Here is a 23,194-nt window from a genome sequence, read left to right as displayed (position 1 = left end):
GCACAATCTGTAACCTCATGGCCCGGCATATTCCTCACTCTACCATTACCAACAGGCCAGGGGATCAACCCTGGTTCAATGAGGAGTGTAGAAGAGCATGCCAGGAGCAGCACCAGGCGTACCGAAAAATTAGGTGCCAACCTGATGAAGCTACAACTCAGGACTACATGCATGCTAAACAGCGGAAGCAACATGCTATAGACAGAGCTAAGCAATTCCACAACCAACGGATCAGATCAAACCTCTGCAGCCCTGCCACATCCAGTCGTGAATGGTGGTGGATAATTAAACAACTAATGAGAGGAGGAGGCTCTGTAAACATCCCCATCCTCAATGATGGCAGAGTCCGGCACGTGAGTACAAAAGACAAGGCTGAAGCGTTTGCAACCATCTTCAGCCAAAAGTACCGAGTGGATGATCCATCTCGGCCCCCTCCCGATATCTCCGCCATCACTGAATCCAGTCTTCAGCCAATTCCATTCACTCCACGTGATATCAAGAAACGGCTGAGTGCACTGGATACAGCAAAGGCTATGGGCCCTGACAACATCCCGGCTGCAGTGCTGAAGACTTGTGCTCCAGAACTAGACGCGCCTCTAGCCAAACTGTTCCAGGACAGCTACAACACTGGCATCTACCCGACAATGTGGAAAATTGCCCAGGTATGTCCTGTCCACAAAAAGCAGACCAAATCCAATCTAATCCGGTCAATTACTACCCCATCAGACGACTCCCAATCATCAGCAAAGTGATGGAAGATGTCGTCGACAGTGCTATCAAGCGGCACTTACTCACCGATGCTCAGTTTGGTTCAGCCAGGACCACTCGGCTCCAGACCTCATTACAGCCTTGGTCCAAACATGGACAAAAGAGCTGAATTCCAGAGATGAGGTGAGAGTGACAGCCCTTGACACCAAGGCAGCATTTGACCGAGTGTGGCACCAAGGAGCCCTAGTAAAATTGAAGTCAATGGGAATCAGGGGGAAAACTCTCCAGTGGCTGGAGTCATACCTAGCACAAAGGAAGATGGTAGTGGTTGTTGGTGGCCAATCATCTCAGCCCCAGGACATTGCTGCAAGAGTTCCTCAGGGCAGTATCCTAGGCCCAACCATCTTCAGCTGCTTCATCAATGACCCTCCCTCCATCATAAGGTCAGAAATGGAGATGTTTGCTGATGATTGCACAGTGTTCAGTTCCATTCGCAAGCCCTCAGATAATGAAGCAGTCTGAGCCCGGATGCAGCAAGATCTGGACAACATCCAGGCTTGGGCTGATAAGTGGCAAGTAACATTTGCACCAGACAAGTGCCAGGCAATGACCATCTCCAACGAGAGAGTCTAACCACCTCCCCTCGACATTCAACGGCATTACCATCGCCGAATCCCCCACCATCAACATCCCAGGGGTCACCATTGACCAGAAACTTAACTGGACCAGCCACATAAATACTGTGGTTACAAGAGCAGGTCAGAGGCTGGGTATTCTGCGGCGAGTGACTCACCTCCTGACTCCCCAAAGCCTTTCCACCTTCTATGAGGCACAAGTTTGGAAAAAGTTTTTTGAATTTTTTTGAAGAGGTGACTAAAGTCATGGACAGGGTAATGTCAATGGATGTTATTTATATGGACTTCCAGAAGGCATTTGATAAGGTGCCACATAAGAGACTGTTAGCTAAGATAGAAGCCCATGGAATCGAGGGAAAAGTACGGACTTGGTTAGGAAGTTGGCTGAGCGAAAGGCGACAGAGAGTAGGTACTCACATTGGCAGGATGTGACTAGTGGAGTCCCGCAGGGATCTGTCTTGGGGCCTCAATTATTCACAATATTTATTAACGATTTAGATGAAGGCACAGAAAGTCTCATATCTAAGTTTGCCAATGACACAAAGATTGGTGGCATTGGAAGCAGTGGAGATGAAAACATAAAATTACAAAGGGATATTGATAGATTAGGTGAATGGGAAAAACTGTGGCAAATGGAATTCAATGTAGACAAATGTGAGGTCATCCACTTTGGATCAAAAAAGGATAGAACAGGGTACTTTCTAAATGGTAAAAAGTTAAAAACAGTGGATGTCCAAAGGGACTTAGGGGTACAGGTACATAGATCAGTGAAGTGTCATGAACAGGTGCAGAAAATAATCAATAAGGCAAATGGAATGCTGGCCTTTATATCTAGAGGACTGGAGTACAAGGGGGCAGAAGTTATGCTGCAGCTATACAAAACCCTGGTTAGACTGCACCTGGAATACTGTGAGCAGTTCTGGGCACCGCACCTTCGGAAGGACATATTGGCCTTGGAGGGAGTGCAGCGTAGGTTTACTAGAATGAACATAAGAACATAAGAAATTGGAGCAGGAGTAGGCCAATCGGCCCCTCGAGCCTGCTCCGCCATTCAATAAGATCATGGCTGATCTGATCCCAACCACAAATCTAAAGAACACAAGAAGTCGGAGCAGGACCCGGCCACATAGCCCCTGGGCCCTCTCCGCCACCCACAGGGCATTGACCGATCCGAACTCAGCTTCATGTCCAATTTCCTGCCCGATCCCCATAACCCCTAATTCCCTTTACTTCTAGGAAACTGTCTATTTCTGTTTTAAATTTATCTAATGATGTAGCTTCCACAGCTTCCTGGGGCAGCAAATTCCACAGACCTACCACCCTCTGAGTGAAGAAGTTTCTCCTCATCTCAGTTTTGAAAGAGCAGCCCCTTATTCTAAGATTATGCCCCCTAGTTCTAGTTTCACCCATCTTTGGGAACATCCTTACTGCATCCACCCGATCAAGACCCTTCACAATCTTATATGTTTCAATAAGATCGCCTCTCATTCTTCTGAACTCCAATGAGTAGAGTCCCAATCTACTCAACCTCTCCTCATATGTCCGCCCCCTCATCCCCGGGATTAACCGAGTGAACCTTCTTTGTACTGCCTCGAGAGCAAGTATGTCTTTTCTTAAGTATGGAGACCAAAACTGTATGCAGTATTCCAGGTGCGGTCTCACCAATACCTTATATAACTGCAGCAATACCTCCTTGTTTTTATATTCTATCCCTCTAGCAATAAAAGCCAACATTCCGTTGGCTTTCTTGATCACCTGCTGCACCTGCATACCAACTTTTTGATTTTCTTGCACTAGGACCCCCAGATCCCTTTGTACTGCAGTACTTTCCAGTCTCTCGCCATTAAGATAATAACTTGCTCTCTGATTTTTCCTGCCAAAGTGCATAACCTCACATTTTCCAATATTATATTGCATCTGCCAAATCTCCGCCCACTCACCCAGCCTGTCTATATCCCCTTGCAGGTTTTTTATGTCCTCCTCACTCTCTACTTTCCCTCCCATCTTTGTATCATCTGCAAATTTTGATATGTTGCACTCGGTCCCCAATGATACCAGGACTTCAAGGGTTAAGTTACGAGGAGAGATTACACAAATTGGGGTTGTATGCTCTAGAGTTTAGAAGGTTAAGGGGTGATCTGATCAAAGTTTATGATATTAAGGGGAACAGATAGGGTGGATAGAGAGAAACTATTTCCGCTGGTTGGAGATTCTAGGAGTAGGGGACACAGTCTAAAAATTAGAGCCAGACCTTTCAGGAGTGAGATTATAAAACATTTCTACACACAAAGGGTGGTAGAAGTTTGGAACTCTCTTCCGCAAACGGCAATTGATACTAGCTCAATTGCTAAATTTAAATCGGAGATAGATAGCTTTTTGGCAACCAAAGGTATTAAGGGATATGGGCCAAAGGCAGGTATATGGAGTTAGATCACAGATCAGCCATGATCTTACCAAATGGTGGAGCAGGCTCGAGGGGCTGAATGGCCTACTCTTGTTCCTATATTCCTAAGTCAGGAGTGTGCCTTGCCTGATTGAGTGCAGCTCCAACAACACTCAAGAAGCTCGACACCATCCAGGACAAAGCAGCCCGCTTGATTGGCACCCCATCCACCACCGGCTCTCAGTGGCTGCAGTGTGTACCACCTACAGGATGCACTGCAGCAACTCGCCAAGGTTTCTTCGACAGCACCTCCCAAGCCCGTGACCTCTTCCACCTACGACAAGGGCAGCAGGCACATGGGAACACCACCACCTTCACATTCCCCTCCAAGTCACATACCATCCTGACTTGGAAATATATCGCCGTTCCTTCATTGTCGCTGGGTCAAAATCCTGGAACTCCCTTCCTAACAGCACTGTGGGAGAACCTTCACCACACGGACTGCAGCGGTTCAAGACGGCGGCTCCCCATCACCTTAAGGGCAATTAGGGATGGGCAATAAATGCGGGCCTTGCCAGCGACGCCCAGATCCCATGAACGAATAAAAAAAGTCAGCATGGTTTTTTGACATGGAAATAGTGTTTAACAAATTTATTAAAGTTTTTTGAGGATGTAACTAGCAAGGTGGATAAAGGGGAACTTGTGGATGTAGTATACTTGGATTTTCAAAAGGCATTCGATAAGGTGCCACACAAGAGGTTGCTGCACTAGATAAAGGCTTATGGGGTTGGGGATAATATTTTAGCATGGATAGAGGATTGGTTAAAGGATAGAAAACAGAGAGTAGGGATAAACAGGTCATTCTCAGATGGGCAGGCTGTAACTAGGGGGTGCCGCAAGGATCGGTGCTTGGGCCTCAGCTATTTACAATCTACATTAATGACTTAGATGAAGGGACCGAGTGTAATGTATCCAAGTTTGCTGACGATACAAGTCTAGGTGGGTAAGTAAGCTGTGAGGAGGACACAAAGAGTCTGCAAAGGGATATAGACAGATTAGGTGAGTGGGCAAGATGGTGGCAGGTGGAGTAAAATGTGGGGAAATGTGAGGTTATTCACTTTGGTCGGAAGAATTGAAAAACAGAAGCGGGCTGCTTTGTCCTGGATGGTGTCGAGCTTCTTGAGTGTTGTTGGAGCTGCACTCATCCAGGCAAGTGGAGAGTATTCCATCACACTCCTGACTTGTGCCTTGTAGATGGAGGAAAGGCTTTGGGGAGTCAGGTGAGTCACTCGCCGCAGAATACCCAGCCTCTGACCTGCTCTTGTAGCCACAGTATTTATATGGCTGGTCCAGTTAAGTTTCTGGTCAATAGTGACCCCCAGGATGTTGATGGTGGGAGATTCGGCGATGGTAATGCCATTGAATGTTATGGGGAGGTGGTTAAACTCTCTCTTGTTGGAGATGGTCATTGCCTGGCACTTGTGCGCTGCGAATGTTACTTGCCACTCATTAGCCAAAGGCTGAATGTTGTCCAGGTCTTGCTGCATGCGGGCCCGGACTGCTTCATTATCTGAGGGGTTGTGAATGGAACTGAACAATGTGCAATCATCAGCGAACATCCCCATTTCTGACCTTATGACGGAGGGAAGGTTATTGATGAAGCAGCTGAAGATGGTTGGGCCTAAGACACTGACCTGAGGAACTCCTATAGCAATGTCCTGGGGCTGAGATGATTGGCCTCCAACAACCACTACCATCTTCCTTTGTGCTCGGTATGACTCCAGCCACTGGAGAGTTTTCCCCAATTCCCATTGACTTCAGTTTTACTGAGGCTCCTTGATGCCACACTCGGTCAAATGCTGCCTTGATGTCAAGGGCAGTCACTCTCACCTCACCTCTGGAATTCAGCTCTTTTGTCCATGTTTGGACCAAGGCTGTAATGAGGTCTGGAGCTGAGTGGTCTTGGCAGAACCAAACTGAGCATCAGTGAGCAGGTTATTGGTGAGTAAACACCTTCCATCACTTTGCTGATGATTGAGAGTAGACTGATGGGGCAGTAACTGGCTGGATTGGATTTGTCCTGCTTTTTGTGGACAGGACATACCTGGGCAATTTACCTGCCTTACAGGCAGTGCAATGCAGGTTCACTAGATTGATTCCTGGGATGAGAGGGTTTCCCTATGAAGAGCGGTTGAGTAGAATGGGCCTATATTCTCTGGAGTTGAGAAGAATGATCTCATTGAAACATATAAGATTCTGAGGGGGTTTGACAGGGTAGATGCTGAGAGGTTATTTCCCCTGGCTGGAGTGTCTAGAAGTCGGGGCATAGTCTCAGGATAAGGGGTCAGCTGAGATGAGGAGGAATTTCTTCACTCAGAGGGTTGTGAATCTTTGGAATTTTCTACCCCAGAGGGCTGTGGATGCTGAGTCGTTGAGTATATTTAGGACTGAGATAGATAGATTTTTGGACACAAAGGGAATCAAGGGATATGGGGATCGGTCAGGAAAGTGGAGTTGAGGTTGAAGATCAGCCATGATCTGATTGAATGGTGGAGCAGGCTCGAGGGGCCGTGTGGCCTATTCCTGCTCCTATTTCTTATGTTCTTGTGAATACGTGCTTATATCAAGGGCTCAGTGTTGACCACGATTGGTTTGCAGAGATACAAGCGGCTAGTCCTGAAGCTGTGCAATGCCAACTGGTGTTGCAAAGGAAGTGGGGAATGTACAAGAGGCCAGAGTTGGAGGAACACAGAGATCTCGGAGGGTTTAGGGCTTGAAGAGGTTACAGAGTTAGGGAGGGGTGAGACAATGGAGGGATTTGAACACGGGGATGAGAATTTTAAAATGCTTAAGACCTGGACTGGTCTTTCTGACCCAGAAGCCAGTGAGCCAAGCTGACACTTGAATGGAAAGCAAATAGTTGAGACGCTGTTGCATTGCATCTCAATAACGCCAAGTGAACCGAGATCGTCTGTAACACATTTAGTAATGAAATGTTACCCTCTTTGTTCCCTGAAGATCGCTGTTTTTTCTTGGGATCAGGACGATGATGTACGCAGACACGAGGTGAGCAGCCACTAGTGCTTCAAGCTTTAGACCTTCATGTAAAATAAAAGTTTCTATAAATATCATATACATGGATCAAGTAAAAGTTCCATTCCAGCATCTGCAGCCAGTGCCATCGAATAGTAAAGCCAGTTACAGTTTCTTTAACACAAGACACAAAGACTTGTGAAATCCCAAACAATGTATTTTGGTCATTGCTGGCACCTTGAGTTTTTGGTGGGAATTGCCCAGCACCAGATGAGGCACAAGGTGAAGGACCTTCAAACATCCCCTTTATCTCTAACCTGCTATTTTTCTTCAAGGATCTTAAAGACCTTTGTGCTCATTTTTCCCACTGCTGCATGTTCTAGTTTCTGACCGCCTTCTGTGACTGCAGTCACAGCTCAATGTCTCACTGGCCCCCGTCATCTTCCTCAACCTCCACTACCTTCAACACTGCTCGCCACTCCACTCTCCTCCACCTTCCATACTTGCCGCTTGATGTCCACCTGTCCTCTGAAATGCACGGAGACCATCTTTCGCAACGAGGAACATTATGACTTCTTCTCGCTGTGGACAGCCTCCTTTAAAGCTGGACAGTAAGAAGTCCAGTCCCTGAAAGGTAACCATCCTGAATGCTACTGTCACATTCTACAACATGCTGCACATCAAATGCAGAGTAATCATATATTGCGAAGCTTAAAAACCAGGAAGGAGGTCAGTGCTTAAACCCCACTGCTATCTTCACAACAGCAACTACAAAGCTTCTACCCCTCAAAATTCACACCATCATGTCAGCTGGTGCCCACAGATACATTTTCTCTCTGTTCCTTCACATTTATTCAGTGCATTCCTATCCACTATTGCTCAGCTTCTCCAAAGCGGAGATATTTAAATAGCAGCTCTCCCTGCAGACTTCTAAACAGGCTCCCGCTGCTGGTCTATCCTTTCTCTGTGCCTACCCTGACAGGCCGTCTTCGATTTTAAATCAAAAGTGAAAGGCTGATTGAAGTCAGGTGAGAAAATTGTCATTTAAATATCACAGAGCTAGAAGGACAGACAACTGACAGCAATGCCGCTAAGCTGCTGAAGATCTCTGACAAAATTGCTTTGCTGGATATAAATTTCCAGTCTCACTGGCCGAGTATTATCAATAAATTGCCCACTCGGCAAAGTGGAGTTGAGGTTGAAGATCAGCCATGATTTGATTGAGTGGCGGAGCAGGATCGAGGGACCGTATGGCCGACTCCTGCTCCTATTTCTTATGATCTTATGATGAGTTGGGAAGAGAAAGTTCAGAAACTCGCTCCACAGCACACCCCGGTGGCCAGTACACACAACTACATTGTAACCGGTGGCAGCAAAATTGAATGGGAAGAGTTGAATGGTAAATCTTAGCCAAAAATTGTAACAGGACGCAAGGTTTGCGGAAAAAGGTGCATGTCCTCCACTAGATGCTTAACGATAGATATACAAAGGTATAAAGTATATCCGACTCAAAAATTACAAAGAATGGGAGGCGAGACGAGATAAGGTTTCACCAAAAGCCACTTTTACCAATAAGTTTCTAGTTTGAATTTGACAAGAGGGCTGGTATTGCAGCAATTACTGTAAACTAAATACACCGAATGAACACAATGCTTCATTTGTTAAGATGTTAAATTGTGTTTTAAATATACTGGCTAGAGAATTTCTCATGTTTACAATTATTAAATGTATCTGTAATATCTGAAAACTCTTGAGGCAAAAATTCCAATTTAAAAATGAACAACATTCCAAGTTTCCAGCTTTTCCTATCCCACTATGGCTGGCCCCAGGTCTCACCTTCTATCACCTCTTCCTCTTTCAATGGGTTTTCCTCACTGGGAACTAGGATGACCAGTGGGACTGCAGGATTTAAAGGCTTAGCTTGTAAGAGCTGTCTGACTTGTAGCATAGCAGAGAGCCAGTAGACTTCCTCCTCGTCCTTGTCTGTAGCTTCTTCTCGAGCTGGTAGAAAGAGGATCAGGCCAGTTGTTCCCAGCAGCTCCTTCCGCTGTTCCATTGCATCCACATCAGTGTCACTCAGAGGACCTTTAGTCACCTGGTTGAGAAATCCACAGATTAGTAATAGGTGAGTATCAGACACAAATATAACTTCTGAAAGAACCTTTAGGTCACTGAACTGTTTCAAGTCAACTCTAACCTTTACACATGCTGCGCGAGGTCCTTAACTTCACACAGATATGCACACGAGGCCCTTCCCTTTGCACAGATGTGCGTGTTTGAGGCCCTTCCCTTTGCACAGATGTGCGTGTTTGAGGCCCTTCCCTTTGCACAGATGTGCGTGTTTGAGGCCCTTCCCTTTGCACAGATGTGCGTGTTTGAGGCCCTTCCCTTTGCACAGATGTGCGTGTTTGAGGCCCTTCCCTTTACACAGACGTGTGGTTGCGGCCCCTCCCTTTACACAGATGTGTGGTTGCGGCCCTTACCTTTACACAGATGTGCATATACACATCGATTCCTTCACTGCTGCTCACTGCTTTGCACAGGTGTGTCTGAATGACATCATCTGTATCACTGTCCAGACCCTCCGCCCTTTCACGTCCTTGGAATTTTGCTTTCAGCCAATCAATTAAAGTTCTAAAAAGAGTATTTAATGGAAAAATAAATTTTATAAAACAGATAGTTATATTTTCTAATTAATTTAAAAATAAAAATGACAAATTGAGTGATGCAAGCTAAAAATGTTTGCAATTTTCTTGCAACACATTAGTCCAAATAATTTTTTAAATCATGATATGAATAAGTATGCATCATATGCTGTGTTGATTGTTACAATTCTGCAACTGTTTCCCAGGCTCAGCAGCACTTTAAATTCTTATCACCGGTGTGTGATGTGCTGGTGCACTGACATTGCCTGGTTGCCCGAGTGTGGAGGACGTGACCAGCTGGTGTCACTATCAGCACGGTTTAAAATTAGAGTGTGGATTAAAGAGTCAGTGAGTCATAGAGTCATACAGCACGGATAGAGGCCCTTCGGCCCATCGTGTCCGCGCCGGCCATCAAGACCTGTCTACTCTAAACCCATATGCCAGCATTTGGTCCGTAGCCTTGTATGCTATGGCATTTCAAGTGCTCATCCAAATGCTGGTCCTACACTCTATAACGCTGCACTCCACCACTCTCGGCCCCAGGACTTCCATGTGATTCACTTGTTCTTTTGGCACATATTTCACAATTTTCCAGGAGCGATGCTCCTCCAGTGCTTCCGTTGGTAGAAGCAACATTAGCTGCCGTGCAGATGAGAAGATACGGGGTCTGTGAGGAGTTAGCTGATCTCAGGTAGGCCACAGTGGGAACACTTCAACTGGGCTCTGCTCTCCGGGCTGGGGTTAGATAGATAGAAAGCAAGCAAGCAAGCAAGAAAGCAAGAAAGAAAACAAGCAAGAAAGCAAGCAAGAAAGCAAGAAAGAAAGCAAGAAAGAAAGCAAGAAAGCAAGAAAGCAAGAAAGAGAGCCAAGGTTTCCATCCCTGAACCCTATCCATTAACACAAGAGGTGCAGTATGTAACCAATGGCTGCTTGTTTCAGCTCAGGTTTGATTAAAATAATGTCAGAATGATTCAGGAGCAGATTTTCCTGACTCTGCTCCTGGATCACCTGGGCAGGTTGGAGGACATGTCCAATTTTCCGATATCTGCTGCACCATGATCCAGTGCAGCTGGGTACAGAACCAGGAAAATCTCCCCATCTTTTAAACCAGATGACCACATGGACACTTCCACTGGGTGGAGCATTTGACTGATATTGTCCTCCACTTGTTTAAAAAGTTACTTTCGAGACAGTGTTGCACAGCAGAGCATCGCTCTGTCCCCGTCCACTGGTCAGAGACAGGTTTGGTTTCTCCCACTCCACTCAGCTTCCTGCCTCAGCTGCACTGTTGGCAGAAGATGCTGAACAGGAGCCAAGTGCCTTTCTGAGGGGGTGGAAAAACAAGGCAGTCCGTAGCCCCCAGCCCACGTATGGACCTCCTACATGCCAAGTGACAGCAGCAAACAGGGGAGATCGTCCAACCATCGCCCTCCCTCTCTGCTGCAGGTGTGCCCAGCCCGCAGAGAGTGAGCAACCCTCGCCAAACCGACCTTCCCCGCCCTCGCCAAACCGACCTTCCCCGCCCTCGCCACACCGACCTTCCCCGCCCTCGCCAAACCGACCTTCCCCGCCCTCGCCAAACCGACCTTCCCCGCCCTCGCCAAACCGACCTTCCCCGCCCTCGCCAAACCGACCTTCCCCGCCCTCGCCAAACCGACCTTCCCCGCCCTCGCCAAACCGAACTTCCCCGCCCTCGCCAAACCGACCGTACCCCGCCCTCGCCAAACCGACCTTCCCCGCCCTCGCCAAACCGACCTTCCCCGCCCTCGCCAAACCGACCGTCCCCGCCCTCGCCACACCGACCTTCCCCGCCCTCGCCAAACCGACCTTCCCCGCCCTCGCCACACCGACCGTCCCCGCCCTCGCCAAACCGACCTTCCCCGCCCTCGCCACACCGACCTTCCCCGCCCTCGCCAAACCGACCTTCCCCGCCCTCGCCAAACCGACCTTCCCCGCCCTCGCCAAACCGACCTTCCCCGCCCTCGCCAAACCGACCTTCCCCGCCCTCGCCACACCGACCTTCCCCCCCCTCGCCAAACCGACCTTCCCCGCCCTCGCCAAACCGACCTTCCCCGCCCTCGCCAAACCGACCTTCCCCGCCCTCGCCAAACCGACCTTCCCCGCCCTCGCCAAACCGACCTTCCCCGCCCTCGCCAAACCGACCTTCCCCCGCCCTCGCCAAACCGACCTTCCCCCGCCCTCGCCAAACCGACCTTCCCCGCCCTCGCCAAACCGACCTTCCCCGCCCTCGCCAAACCGACCTTCCCCGCCCTCGCCAAACCGACCTTCCCCCGCCCTCGCCAAACCGACCTTCCCCGCCCTCGCCAAACCGACCTTCCCCGCCCTCGCCAAACCGAACTTCCCCGCCCTCGCCAAACCGACCGTCCCCGCCCTCGCCAAACCGACCTTCCCCGCCCTCGCCAAACCGACCTTCCCCGCCCTCGCCACACCGACCTTCCCCGCCCTCGCCAAACCGACCTTCCCCGCCCTCGCCAAACCGACCTTCCCCGCCCTCGCCAAACCGACCTTCCCCGCCCTCGCCAAACCGACCTTCCCCGCCCTCGCCAAACCGACCTTCCCCGCCCTCGCCAAACCGACCTTCCCCGCCCTCGCCACACCGACCGTCCCCGCCCTCGCCAAACCGACCTTCCCCGCCCTCGCCAAACCGACCTTCCCCCCCCTCGCCACACCGACCTTCCCCGCCCTCGCCAAACCGACCTTCCCCGCCCTCGCCACACCGACCTTCCCCGCCCTCGCCACACCGACCTTCCCCGCCCTCGCCAAACCGACCTTCCCCCCCCTCGCCACACCGACCTTCCCCGCCCTCGCCAAACCGACCTTCCCCGCCCTCGCCAAACCGACCTTCCCCCCCCTCGCCACACCGACCTTCCCCGCCCTCGCCAAACCGACCTTCCCCGCCCTCGCCAAACCGACCTTCCCCGCCCTCGCCAAACCGACCTTCCCCGCCCTCGCCACACCGACCTTCCCCGCCCTCGCCAAACCGACCTTCCCCGCCCTCGCCAAACCGACCTTCCCCGCCCTCGCCAAACCGACCTTTCCCGCCCTCGCCAAACCGAACTTCCCCGCCCTCGCCAAACCGACCGTCCCCCGCCCTCGCCAAACCGACCTTCCCCGCCCTCGCCAAACCGACCTTTCCCGCCCTCGCCAAACCGAACTTCCCCGCCCTCGCCAAACCGACCTTCCCCGCCCTCGCCAAACCGAACTTCCGCGCCCTCGCCAAACCGACCTTCCCCGCCCTCGCCAAACCGAACTTCCCCGCCCTCGCCAAACCGACCGTCCCCCGCCCTCGCCAAACCGACCTTCCCCGCCCTCGCCACACCGACCTTCCGCGCCCTCGCCACACCGACCGTCCCCGCCCTCGCCACACCGACCTTCCGCGCCCTCGCCACACCGACCGTCCCCGCCCTCGCCACACCGACCGTCCCCGCCCTCGCCAAACCGACCTTCCCCCGCCCTCGCCACACCGACCTTCCCCGCCCTCGCCAAACCGACCTTCCCCCGCCCTCGCCACACCGACCTTCCCCCCCCTCGCCACACCGACCTTCCCCGCCCTCGCCACACCGACCTTCCCCGCCCTCGCCAAACCGACCTTCCCCGCCCTCGCCAAACCGACCTTCCCCGCCCTCGCCACACCGACCTTCCCCCCCCTCGCCAAACCGACCTTCCCCGCCCTCGCCAAACCGACCTTCCCCGCCCTCGCCAAACCGACCTTCCCCCGCCCTCGCCAAACCGACCTTCCCCCCCCTCGCCACACCGACCTTCCCCGCCCTCACCAAACCGAACTTCCCCGCCCTCGCCAAACCGACCGTCCCCCGCCCTCGCCAAACCGACCTTCCCCGCCCTCGCCAAACCGACCTTCCCCGCCCTCGCCACACCGACCTTCCCCCGCCCTCGCCAAACCGACCTTCCCCGCCCTCGCCACACCGACCTTCCCCCGCCCTCGCCAAACCGACCTTCCCCGCCCTCGCCAAACCGAACTTCCCCGCCCTCGCCAAACCGACCTTCCCCGCCCTCGCCAAACCGACCGTCCCCGCCCTCGCCAAACCGACCTTCCCCGCCCTCGCCAAACCGACCGTCCCCGCCCTCGCCAAACCGACCTTCCCCTGCCCTCGCCACACCGACCTTCCCCGCCCTCGCCACACCGACCTTCCCCCCCCTCGCCACACCGACCTTCCCCGCCCTCGCCAAACCGACCTTCCCCGCCCTCGCCACACCGACCTTCCCCGCCCTCGCCAAACCGACCTTCCCCGCCCTCGCCAAACCGACCTTCCCCCCCCTCGCCACACCGACCTTCCCCGCCCTCGCCACACCGACCTTCCCCGCCCTCGCCAAACCGACCTTCCCCGCCCTCGCCAAACCGACCTTCCCCCCCCTCGCCACACCGACCTTCCCCCCCCTCGCCACACCGACCTTCCCCCCCCTCGCCACACCGACCTTCCCCGCCCTCGCCAAACCGACCTTCCCCGCCCTCGCCAAACCGAACTTCCCCGCCCTCGCCAAACCGACCGTCCCCCGCCCTCGCCAAACCGACCTTCCCCGCCCTCGCCAAACCGACCTTCCCCGCCCTCGCCACACCGACCGTCCCCGCCCTCGCCACACCGACCTTCCCCGCCCTCGCCAAACCGACCTTCCCCGCCCTCGCCACACCGACCGTCCCCGCCCTCGCCAAACCGACCTTCCCCGCCCTCGCCACACCGACCTTCCCCGCCCTCGCCAAACCGACCTTCCCCGCCCTCGCCACACCGACCTTCCCCGCCCTCGCCAAACCGACCTTCCCCGCCCTCGCCAAACCGACCTTCCCCGCCCTCGCCAAACCGACCTTCCCCGCCCTCGCCAAACCGACCTTCCCCGCCCTCGCCAAACCGACCTTCCCCGCCCTCGCCAAACCGAACTTCCCCGCCCTCGCCAAACCGACCGTCCCCCGCCCTCGCCAAACCGACCTTCCCCGCCCTCGCCAAACCGACCTTCCCCGCCCTCGCCACACCGACCGTCCCCGCCCTCGCCACACCGACCTTCCCCGCCCTCGCCAAACCGACCTTCCCCGCCCTCGCCACACCGACCGTCCCCGCCCTCGCCAAACCGACCTTCCCCGCCCTCGCCACACCGACCTTCCCCGCCCTCGCCAAACCGACCTTCCCCGCCCTCGCCACACCGACCGTCCCCGCCCTCGCCAAACCGACCTTCCCCGCCCTCGCCAAACCGACCTTCCCCGCCCTCGCCAAACCGACCTTCCCCGCCCTCGCCACACCGACCTTCCCCCCCCTCGCCAAACCGACCTTCCCCGCCCTCGCCAAACCGACCTTCCCCGCCCTCGCCAAACCGACCTTCCCCGCCCTCGCCAAACCGACCTTCCCCGCCCTCGCCAAACCGACCTTCCCCGCCCTCGCCAAACCGACCTTCCCCCGCCCTCGCCAAACCGACCTTCCCCGCCCTCGCCAAACCGACCTTCCCCGCCCTCGCCAAACCGACCTTCCCCGCCCTCGCCAAACCGACCTTCCCCCGCCCTCGCCAAACCGACCTTCCCCGCCCTCGCCAAACCGACCTTCCCCGCCCTCGCCAAACCGAACTTCCCCGCCCTCGCCAAACCGACCGTCCCCGCCCTCGCCAAACCGACCTTCCCCGCCCTCGCCAAACCGACCTTCCCCGCCCTCGCCACACCGACCTTCCCCGCCCTCGCCAAACCGACCTTCCCCGCCCTCGCCAAACCGACCTTCCCCGCCCTCGCCAAACCGACCTTCCCCGCCCTCGCCAAACCGACCTTCCCCGCCCTCGCCACACCGACCGTCCCCGCCCTCGCCAAACCGACCTTCCCCGCCCTCGCCAAACCGACCTTCCCCCCCCCTCGCCACACCGACCTTCCCCGCCCTCGCCACACCGACCTTCCCCGCCCTCGCCAAACCGAACTTCCCCCCCCTCGCCACACCGACCTTCCCCGCCCTCGCCAAACCGACCTTCCCCGCCCTCGCCAAACCGACCTTCCCCGCCCTCGCCACACCGACCTTCCCCGCCCTCGCCAAACCGACCTTCCCCCCCCCTCGCCACACCGACCTTCCCCGCCCTCGCCAAACCGACCTTCCCCCCCCTCGCCACACCGACCTTCCCCGCCCTCGCCAAACCGACCTTCCCCCCCCTCGCCACACCGACCTTCCCCGCCCTCGCCAAACCGACCTTCCCCCCCCTCGCCACACCGACCTTCCCCGCCCTCGCCAAACCGACCTTCCCCGCCCTCGCCAAACCGACCTTCCCCCCACTCGCCACACCGACCTTCCCCGCCCTCGCCAAACCGACCTTCCCCGCCCTCGCCAAACCGACCTTCCCCGCCCTCGCCAAACCGACCTTCCCCGCCCTCGCCACACCGACCTTCCCCGCCCTCGCCAAACCGACCTTCCCCGCCCTCGCCAAACCGACCTTCCCCGCCCTCGCCAAACCGACCTTCCCCGCCCTCGCCAAACCGAACTTCCCCGCCCTCGCCAAACCGACCGTCCCCCGCCCTCGCCAAACCGACCTTCCCCGCCCTCGCCAAACCGACCTTTCCCGCCCTCGCCAAACCGAACTTCCCCGCCCTCGCCAAACCGACCTTCCCCGCCCTCGCCAAACCGAACTTCCGCGCCCTCGCCAAACCGACCTTCCCCGCCCTCGCCAAACCGAACTTCCCCGCCCTCGCCAAACCGACCGTCCCCCGCCCTCGCCAAACCGACCTTCCCCGCCCTCGCCACACCGACCTTCCGCGCCCTCGCCACACCGACCGTCCCCGCCCTCGCCACACCGACCTTCCGCGCCCTCGCCACACCGACCGTCCCCGCCCTCGCCACACCGACCTTCCCCGCCCTCGCCAAACCGACCTTCCCCCGCCCTCGCCACACCGACCTTCCCCCCCCTCGCCACACCGACCTTCCCCCCCCTCGCCAAACCGACCTTCCCCCGCCCTCGCCACACCGACCTTCCCCCCCCTCGCCACACCGACCTTCCCCGCCCTCGCCACACCGACCTTCCCCGCCCTCGCCAAACCGACCTTCCCCGCCCTCGCCAAACCGACCTTCCCCGCCCTCGCCACACCGACCTTCCCCCCCCTCGCCAAACCGACCTTCCCCGCCCTCGCCAAACCGACCTTCCCCGCCCTCGCCAAACCGACCTTCCCCCCCCTCGCCAAACCGACCTTCCCCCCCCTCGCCACACCGACCTTCCCCGCCCTCGCCAAACCGAACTTCCCCGCCCTCGCCAAACCGACCGTCCCCCGCCCTCGCCAAACCGACCTTCCCCGCCCTCGCCAAACCGACCTTCCCCGCCCTCGCCACACCGACCTTCCCCCGCCCTCGCCAAACCGACCTTCCCCGCCCTCGCCAAACCGAACTTCCCCGCCCTCGCCAAACCGACCTTCCCCGCCCTCGCCAAACCGAACTTCCGCGCCCTCGCCAAACCGACCTTCCCCGCCCTCGCCAAACCGAACTTCCCCGCCCTCGCCAAACCGACCGTCCCCCGCCCTCGCCAAACCGACCTTCCCCGCCCTCGCCAAACCGACCGTCCCCGCCCTCGCCACACCGACCTTCCCCGCCCTCGCCAAACCGACCTTCCCCGCCCTCGCCAAACCGACCTTCCCCGCCCTCGCCAAACCGACCTTCCCCTGCCCTCGCCACACCGACCTTCCCCCGCCCTCGCCAAACCGACCTTCCCCGCCCTCGCCACACCGACCTTCCCCGCCCTCGCCAAACCGACCTTCCCCGCCCTCGCCAAACCGACCTTCCCCGCCCTCGCCACACCGACCTTCCCCCGCCCTCGCCACACCGACCTTCCCCCGCCCTCGCCACACCGACCTTCCCCGCCCTCGCCAAACCGACCTTCCCCGCCCTCGCCACACCGACCTTCCCCCCCCTCGCCACACAGACCTTCCCCGCCCTCGCCAAACCGACCTTCCCCGCCCTCGCCACACCGACCTTCCCCGCCCTCGCCAAACCGACCTTCCCCGCCCTCGCCAAACCGACCTTCCCCCCCCTCGCCACACCGACCTTCCCCGCCCTCGCCACACCGACCTTCCCCGCCCTCGCCAAACCGACCTTCCCCGCCCTCGCCAAACCGACCTTCCCCCCCCTCGCCACACCGACCTTCCCCCCCCTCGCCACACCGACCTTCCCCCCCCTCGCCACACCGACCTTCCCCGCCCTCGCCAAACCGACCTTCCCCGCCCTCGCCAAACCGACCTTCCCCGCCCTCGCCAAACCGACCTTCCCCCCCCTCGCCACACCGACCTTCCCCGCCCTCGCCAAACCGACCTTCCGCGCCCTCGCCAAACCGACCTTCCCCCCCCTCGCCAAACCGACCTTCCCCGCCCTCGCCAAACCGACCTTCCCCGCCCTCGCCACACCGACCTTCCCCGCCCTCGCCACACCGACCTTCCCCGCCCTCGCCAAACCGACCTTCCCCACCCTCGCCAAACCGACCTTCCCCGCCCTCGCCAAACCGACCTTCCCCCCCCTCGCCACACCGTCCTTCCCCGCCCTCGCCACACCGACCTTCCCCGCCCTCGCCACACCGACCTTCCCCGCCCTCGCCAAACCGACCTTCCCCGCCCTCGCCAAACCGACCTTCCCCGCCCTCGCCACACCGACCGTCCCCGCCCTCGCCACACCGACCTTCCCCCCCCTCGCCACACCGACCTTCCCCGCCCTCGCCAAACCGACCTTCCCCGCCCTCGCCAAACCGACCTTCCCCCCCCTCGCCAAACCGACCTTCCCCCGCCCTCGCCAAACCGACCTTCCCCGCCCTCGCCACACCGACCTTCCCCGCCCTCGCCAAACCGACCTTCCCCGCCCTCGTCACACCGACCTTCCCCGCCCTCGCCACACCGACCTTCCCTTCTGGCCCCTCTGTGCCGGGCACCAGTCCCTGTCTGACTGGGTGAGTATACGACCGACTCCACGGTCTCCAGCACTGCCTCTGTAACCCGCCCTCAGTGATGCGGAATTACCCTCCCTCCTTGAATTGAGGTGTCTGATTAGCTTGGCTCGGAACTAGTCCAGACAGCTGGACAAATGCTGAATCTGTAATGAGGGGAGTTGTGGTACAAGTTTACAACTTATCAACTAGTACAGGAGTGTGGGGTCGATGAGATGTCAGACTATCGTTAACATACTACAGTTTTATACAAAGAGTCAGGGAGTCACTGGGCTCAGAAGCTTCTTCTAACCTGTTGGTGTCACTAAGACCATATTCTTCATCGCTTGGCAACAGTAGAACAACCTTCCAGAAGATTCTACCCTGATGAATTGGGAAGTTATCTGCAACCAATGAGAATAAATCCAAAGGGGTCCAGGCAGCTTCACTAAAAGATAAATTATAATTCAAATTTAAGAATAACTGCTGTATCTTGCTTCATGGCCATCATATACAACACACATTAGCACCCATTATTTCTTGTGTATATGATTTAAGAGCAGGAGTAGGCCACACGGCCCCTCGAGACTGCTCCACCATTCAATAAGATCATGGCTGATCTTTGACCTTAACTCCAATTTCCTACTCGATCCCCATATCCCTTGATTCTACTTGAGTCCGAAAATCTCTCAGCCTTGAATATACTCAATGACTCAGCATCCACAGTCCTCTGGGGTAGAGAATTCCAAAGATTCACAACCCTCTGTATGAATAAATTCCTCCTCATCTCAGTCTTCAATGGCCGACCCCTTATCCTACGACTATGCCCCCTAGTTCTAGACTCTCCAACCAGGGGAAACAACCTCTCAGCATCTACCCTGTCAAGCCCCCTCAAAATCTTATATGTTTCAATGAGATCCCCTCTCATTTTTCTAAACTCCAAAGAGTACAGGCCCAGTCTAGTCAATCTCTCCTCAGCTCTCTCATCCCAGGAATTAATCTAGTGAACCTTCGATGTACCGCCTCTAATGCAAGTATATCCTTCCTTAGATAAGGAGACCAAAACTGTACACTGTACTCCAGGTGAGGTCTCAACAAAGCCCTGTACAATTGTAATAAGACTTCCTTACTCTTGTACTCTAATCCCCTTGCAGTAAAGGCCAACATGCCATTTGTTTTCCTAATTGCTTGCTGTATCTGCATGCTAACTTTTTGTGTTTCTTGTACGAGGACACCCAAATCTCTCTGAACACCAACATTTAATAGTTTCTCACCATTTAAAAAATATTCTGTTTTTCTATTCTTCCTACCCATGAATAACCTCACATTTCCCCACATTATACTCCATCTGCCACCTTCTTGCCCACTCACTTAACCTGTCTATATCCCTTTGCAGACTCTTTGTATCCTCCTCACAGCTTACTTTCCCACCTAGCTTTGTATTGTCAGCAAACTTGAATACATTTCACTTGGTCCCTATTTATTAATATAATAATTATTAATTATATTAATGATACAATCTATGTTAATGACATAGATTGTAATAGCTGAGGCCAAAGCACTGATCCTGGAGTGGTTCTCCACTATTTCTGGTATGCTTTTTGTTTCTCCTACTGTGGAGACAGATAGACAACACATTAGCACCCATTAAATCATGTACAACACACATTAGCACCTGTAAAATAATATACAACACAAATTAGCACCAGTTAAATTATACAAGACACGCGTTTGTACCCGTTAAATCATCTACAACATACATTAGCTCCAGTTAGATCCTACACACAAATTAGCACCCATTAAATCATACACAGTACACAAATTAACACCAGTAAAAATCATATACAACATTAGCAACCATTAAATCGTATACAACACACATTGGCACCCATTAAATCATATATAGCACACATTAGCACCAGTGAAATCACATACAAGACATATTATCACCCGCTAAATCACATACAACAAACATTCCCACCCGTTAATTCATAAATACACATTCGCACCCGTTAAACCATACACAACACAAATTAGCACCGACTAAATCATATAAAACATAAATTAGCACCGACTAAATCATACACGACACAAATTAGCACCCATTAAAAATATTAGGCAACACACATGCGCATCCGTTGGTCACACGTAGCATACATCAGCACCAGTAAATCACATACAACACACAAGTCCGCATCTGTTAAATCATACACTCAAGTTGTCACCTGTTAAATCATATGCAACACACATTAGCACCAGAAAAAAGACAACACAAATTAGCACCCAGTAAATCATATACAACACACATTAGCAACAGTAAAGTCATAAACACACATTCGCACCTGTTAAATCATACACACAAATTAGCTCCAGTTAAATCATACAAGGCATACATTAACACACAATAGCACCTGTTAAATCATGTACAACACACAATAGCACCTGTTAAATCATGTACAACACACAATAGCATCCGTTAAACCATACAGCAAACATGACTGCCCATCAACTCCATCCGGACAAAGATCCCTTCAGCCATATACAGTCCCTACCGCTAATAACGGGCATGTTCGTGAAAATGCGATTTGCCTGCTGGTAGCGTTTGTAAAATTAAAAATCACACTGTTAAAAGTAATGTCCTCTAAAAGCCCTACACATGAAACTGCCCTGCCCGAGACAATTTCAAAGTTCCTGAACCGCTGCTGCCACGTTTGCGAATGTCTTTCAGAAATTATCACTTAATAAGGGGGTGATTCAAATACATTAAAACTGCGGGGCAAACGGCAATGGATGGGGCGGACGGTAGGTAACCTCAAACAGCTGCTTGAACTGCCCGAAATAGTTGGCCCATTTTTTAACATAGTTTAAAGCAGCGCATTTATAATTGACGCCTATGCTAATGAAAAATAGTCAGTGCCATTTGGCCAATATAGGCAGTTGTCCTGGATAAACGGGGACGGTGTGGGTGGTGGGGACTGTAACGAGATGGCCTAAATAAGCAGAGAGATGATACTCTTTGTGAAAGGTGAGAATGTCAAGAGTGTCTGCAAATTAATCTACACCACAAAATTTCACAAATGAGTTCCTGTACCAGAGGAGCTGCTGGTAGAAATTCTGAACTCTCATTTGATGAACTGACTCCTTCCTCCTCTGCAGCAACCTGCAACACAACAGAAACAAAAAAACATCTTTCACAGGTCGTTCATGTCTTCTTTCGTCAAATCATACCAAGCCCCACTCTGCTTCAGTTCAAACATTATAGCCTGGTCATTAGCAGCCTTCGACAGGTTACAGGAACCACACAATGGAATTCTTCAATGCATCTAGAAGATGGTGTCAGGAGGTCAAAAAAACAATTGTTCATATTTCTGCATCTAACATTTGCAAGAACTAACTGCACCAACCTACACAGTAGCAGGGTGGGGTCAGATTCCTCTGAGCACAGTACTCTAGTGGCTGGGATGCTGCTCAGTGTACAGAGGTAAAATGCACACCTCAATTTCAAAAAATACCCTGCAATTATTTGCTGCAAAAAAGCACTGTAAAAATGACCTTGATAGTTTACCCCAGACTGCTGTCACAGTGAGGCCAATGTGTAATTCATAGTGATTATAGAATGGTTTCACTCTGGCAAAGGAGTATGGGTAAAGTCCACCTCCATTATCAAGAACCTTCAAATGTAGTCAAAGGTATATTAGGGGATCATGGGACTGGGTGGGACAGAGCGCATTTAAACTAAAACGGCAAGAAATAATGTTAGCTTTCTGTAAAGGATAGATGGTACGAGAGACACCAAAGGACAAGAGAAATAAACAAAATAAAACAGGTCAATCGGCACGTGAAAGAGAAAGATTGGTTAACGTTTTGAATGGGACTCCATCAGGAGCAACAAAAAAGTATGTCAAAAGGGAACAAAGCAAAAAGGTAAAACCAGAAAACAAAAACAAAAAAACTGACAAATAAAGTGATTGAGGGTCACAGTATGATTCCCAGCTTGGCCTTTCATACAAAATCTATATACTACACGTAGCATTAATGATACGTTGGGGGACACAGCATTTTATAAGGAGAGGGGCATTATACCATTGATAGAGTATGTATTTTTTGCTGGTACAGTAGAGGTTTATCCCTCTCAGGGTGGAACGTTAGCGTGGTACTTTTGTTGGTGCTCCAACTATTGTGGCGCTTGCTCTAAGATGGTCTCTCTTCTATGTCTTATGGAGACCGTGTGTGTCTTCACTGTTCTAAATTACATGGGTTTATTTGGTTTTTAAAGCTTTCTCCTGTGGTATTGTTTTTGCTGCTGCCTTAATGAGCCTCGCTGGCAAGGTAGAGAGGACGAATGCTATTGGGGTTGAGGGGGAGGCAGGGGTTGAGGGGGAGGCAAGTGTGGGAAAAAATATCTGGACTGCAATTCTAACAGGAATCTCTGAACACATTTATGTACAGACATCAGCAGATAGTAGGCGTGTCTTTGGCATTTTAAGACAAGTTTTTATCAGTTTGTCTATAATCCAGACAGACCCATCAAACATCGCTCATCTGGAGTCAGAATAATACATTTTGATGCAAGTTATTTTTCAAAAATGAATAAAGTTTCAATTGTTTAAACAGGTTTGTACTCAGCTTTACTTTTACTGGTAAGTGACTCTTCCAACCGCGACAGGTCTGTGTAAACCATTTTGTATCAGATTCCATTACCAAAGGTACAACATTTCTAACAGGAGTCTGATCCAAGCATAGCATCTTTGCCAAACTGGTACATTCAACTTGACCGAAAGATACCACACACCAGAAGTTCAACATCAAAGGAGGCATCTTCCAGTAAAGTTGAATGTACCAGTTTGTTCTTGGATTAGGATTGTTATCAGGCTTGAGCACAGAGCTGGGTAAATCGCCAA

At 53.4% G+C, this 23,194-nt stretch overlaps 1 protein-coding gene across 2 annotated transcripts in view; it reads right to left on the bottom strand.

The window, feature by feature from the left end:
* The window catches only part of mcm3ap (minichromosome maintenance complex component 3 associated protein), a 111,161-nt gene that overhangs the window by 23,298 nt on the left and 64,669 nt on the right, over positions 1-23,194 (bottom strand). For both annotated transcript variants that reach the window (XM_067988134.1, XM_067988135.1), the window contains 5 exons: positions 21,385-21,453; positions 18,607-18,741; positions 9,243-9,393; positions 8,596-8,854; positions 6,727-6,824 (listed from right to left, as the gene is read on the bottom strand). In XM_067988134.1, the coding sequence (XP_067844235.1) occupies positions 6,727-6,824; positions 8,596-8,854; positions 9,243-9,393; positions 18,607-18,741; positions 21,385-21,453 (712 nt within the window). The remainder of the gene's footprint in view (positions 1-6,726; positions 6,825-8,595; positions 8,855-9,242; positions 9,394-18,606; positions 18,742-21,384; positions 21,454-23,194) is intronic.

The sequence above is a fragment of the Heptranchias perlo genome, chromosome 7 (assembly GCF_035084215.1).
Source record: "Heptranchias perlo isolate sHepPer1 chromosome 7, sHepPer1.hap1, whole genome shotgun sequence".
Lineage (NCBI taxonomy): Eukaryota > Metazoa > Chordata > Chondrichthyes > Hexanchiformes > Hexanchidae > Heptranchias > Heptranchias perlo.
Note: the sequence above shows the minus strand (reverse complement) of the source record. Positions and strands in the feature narration are given on the sequence as shown.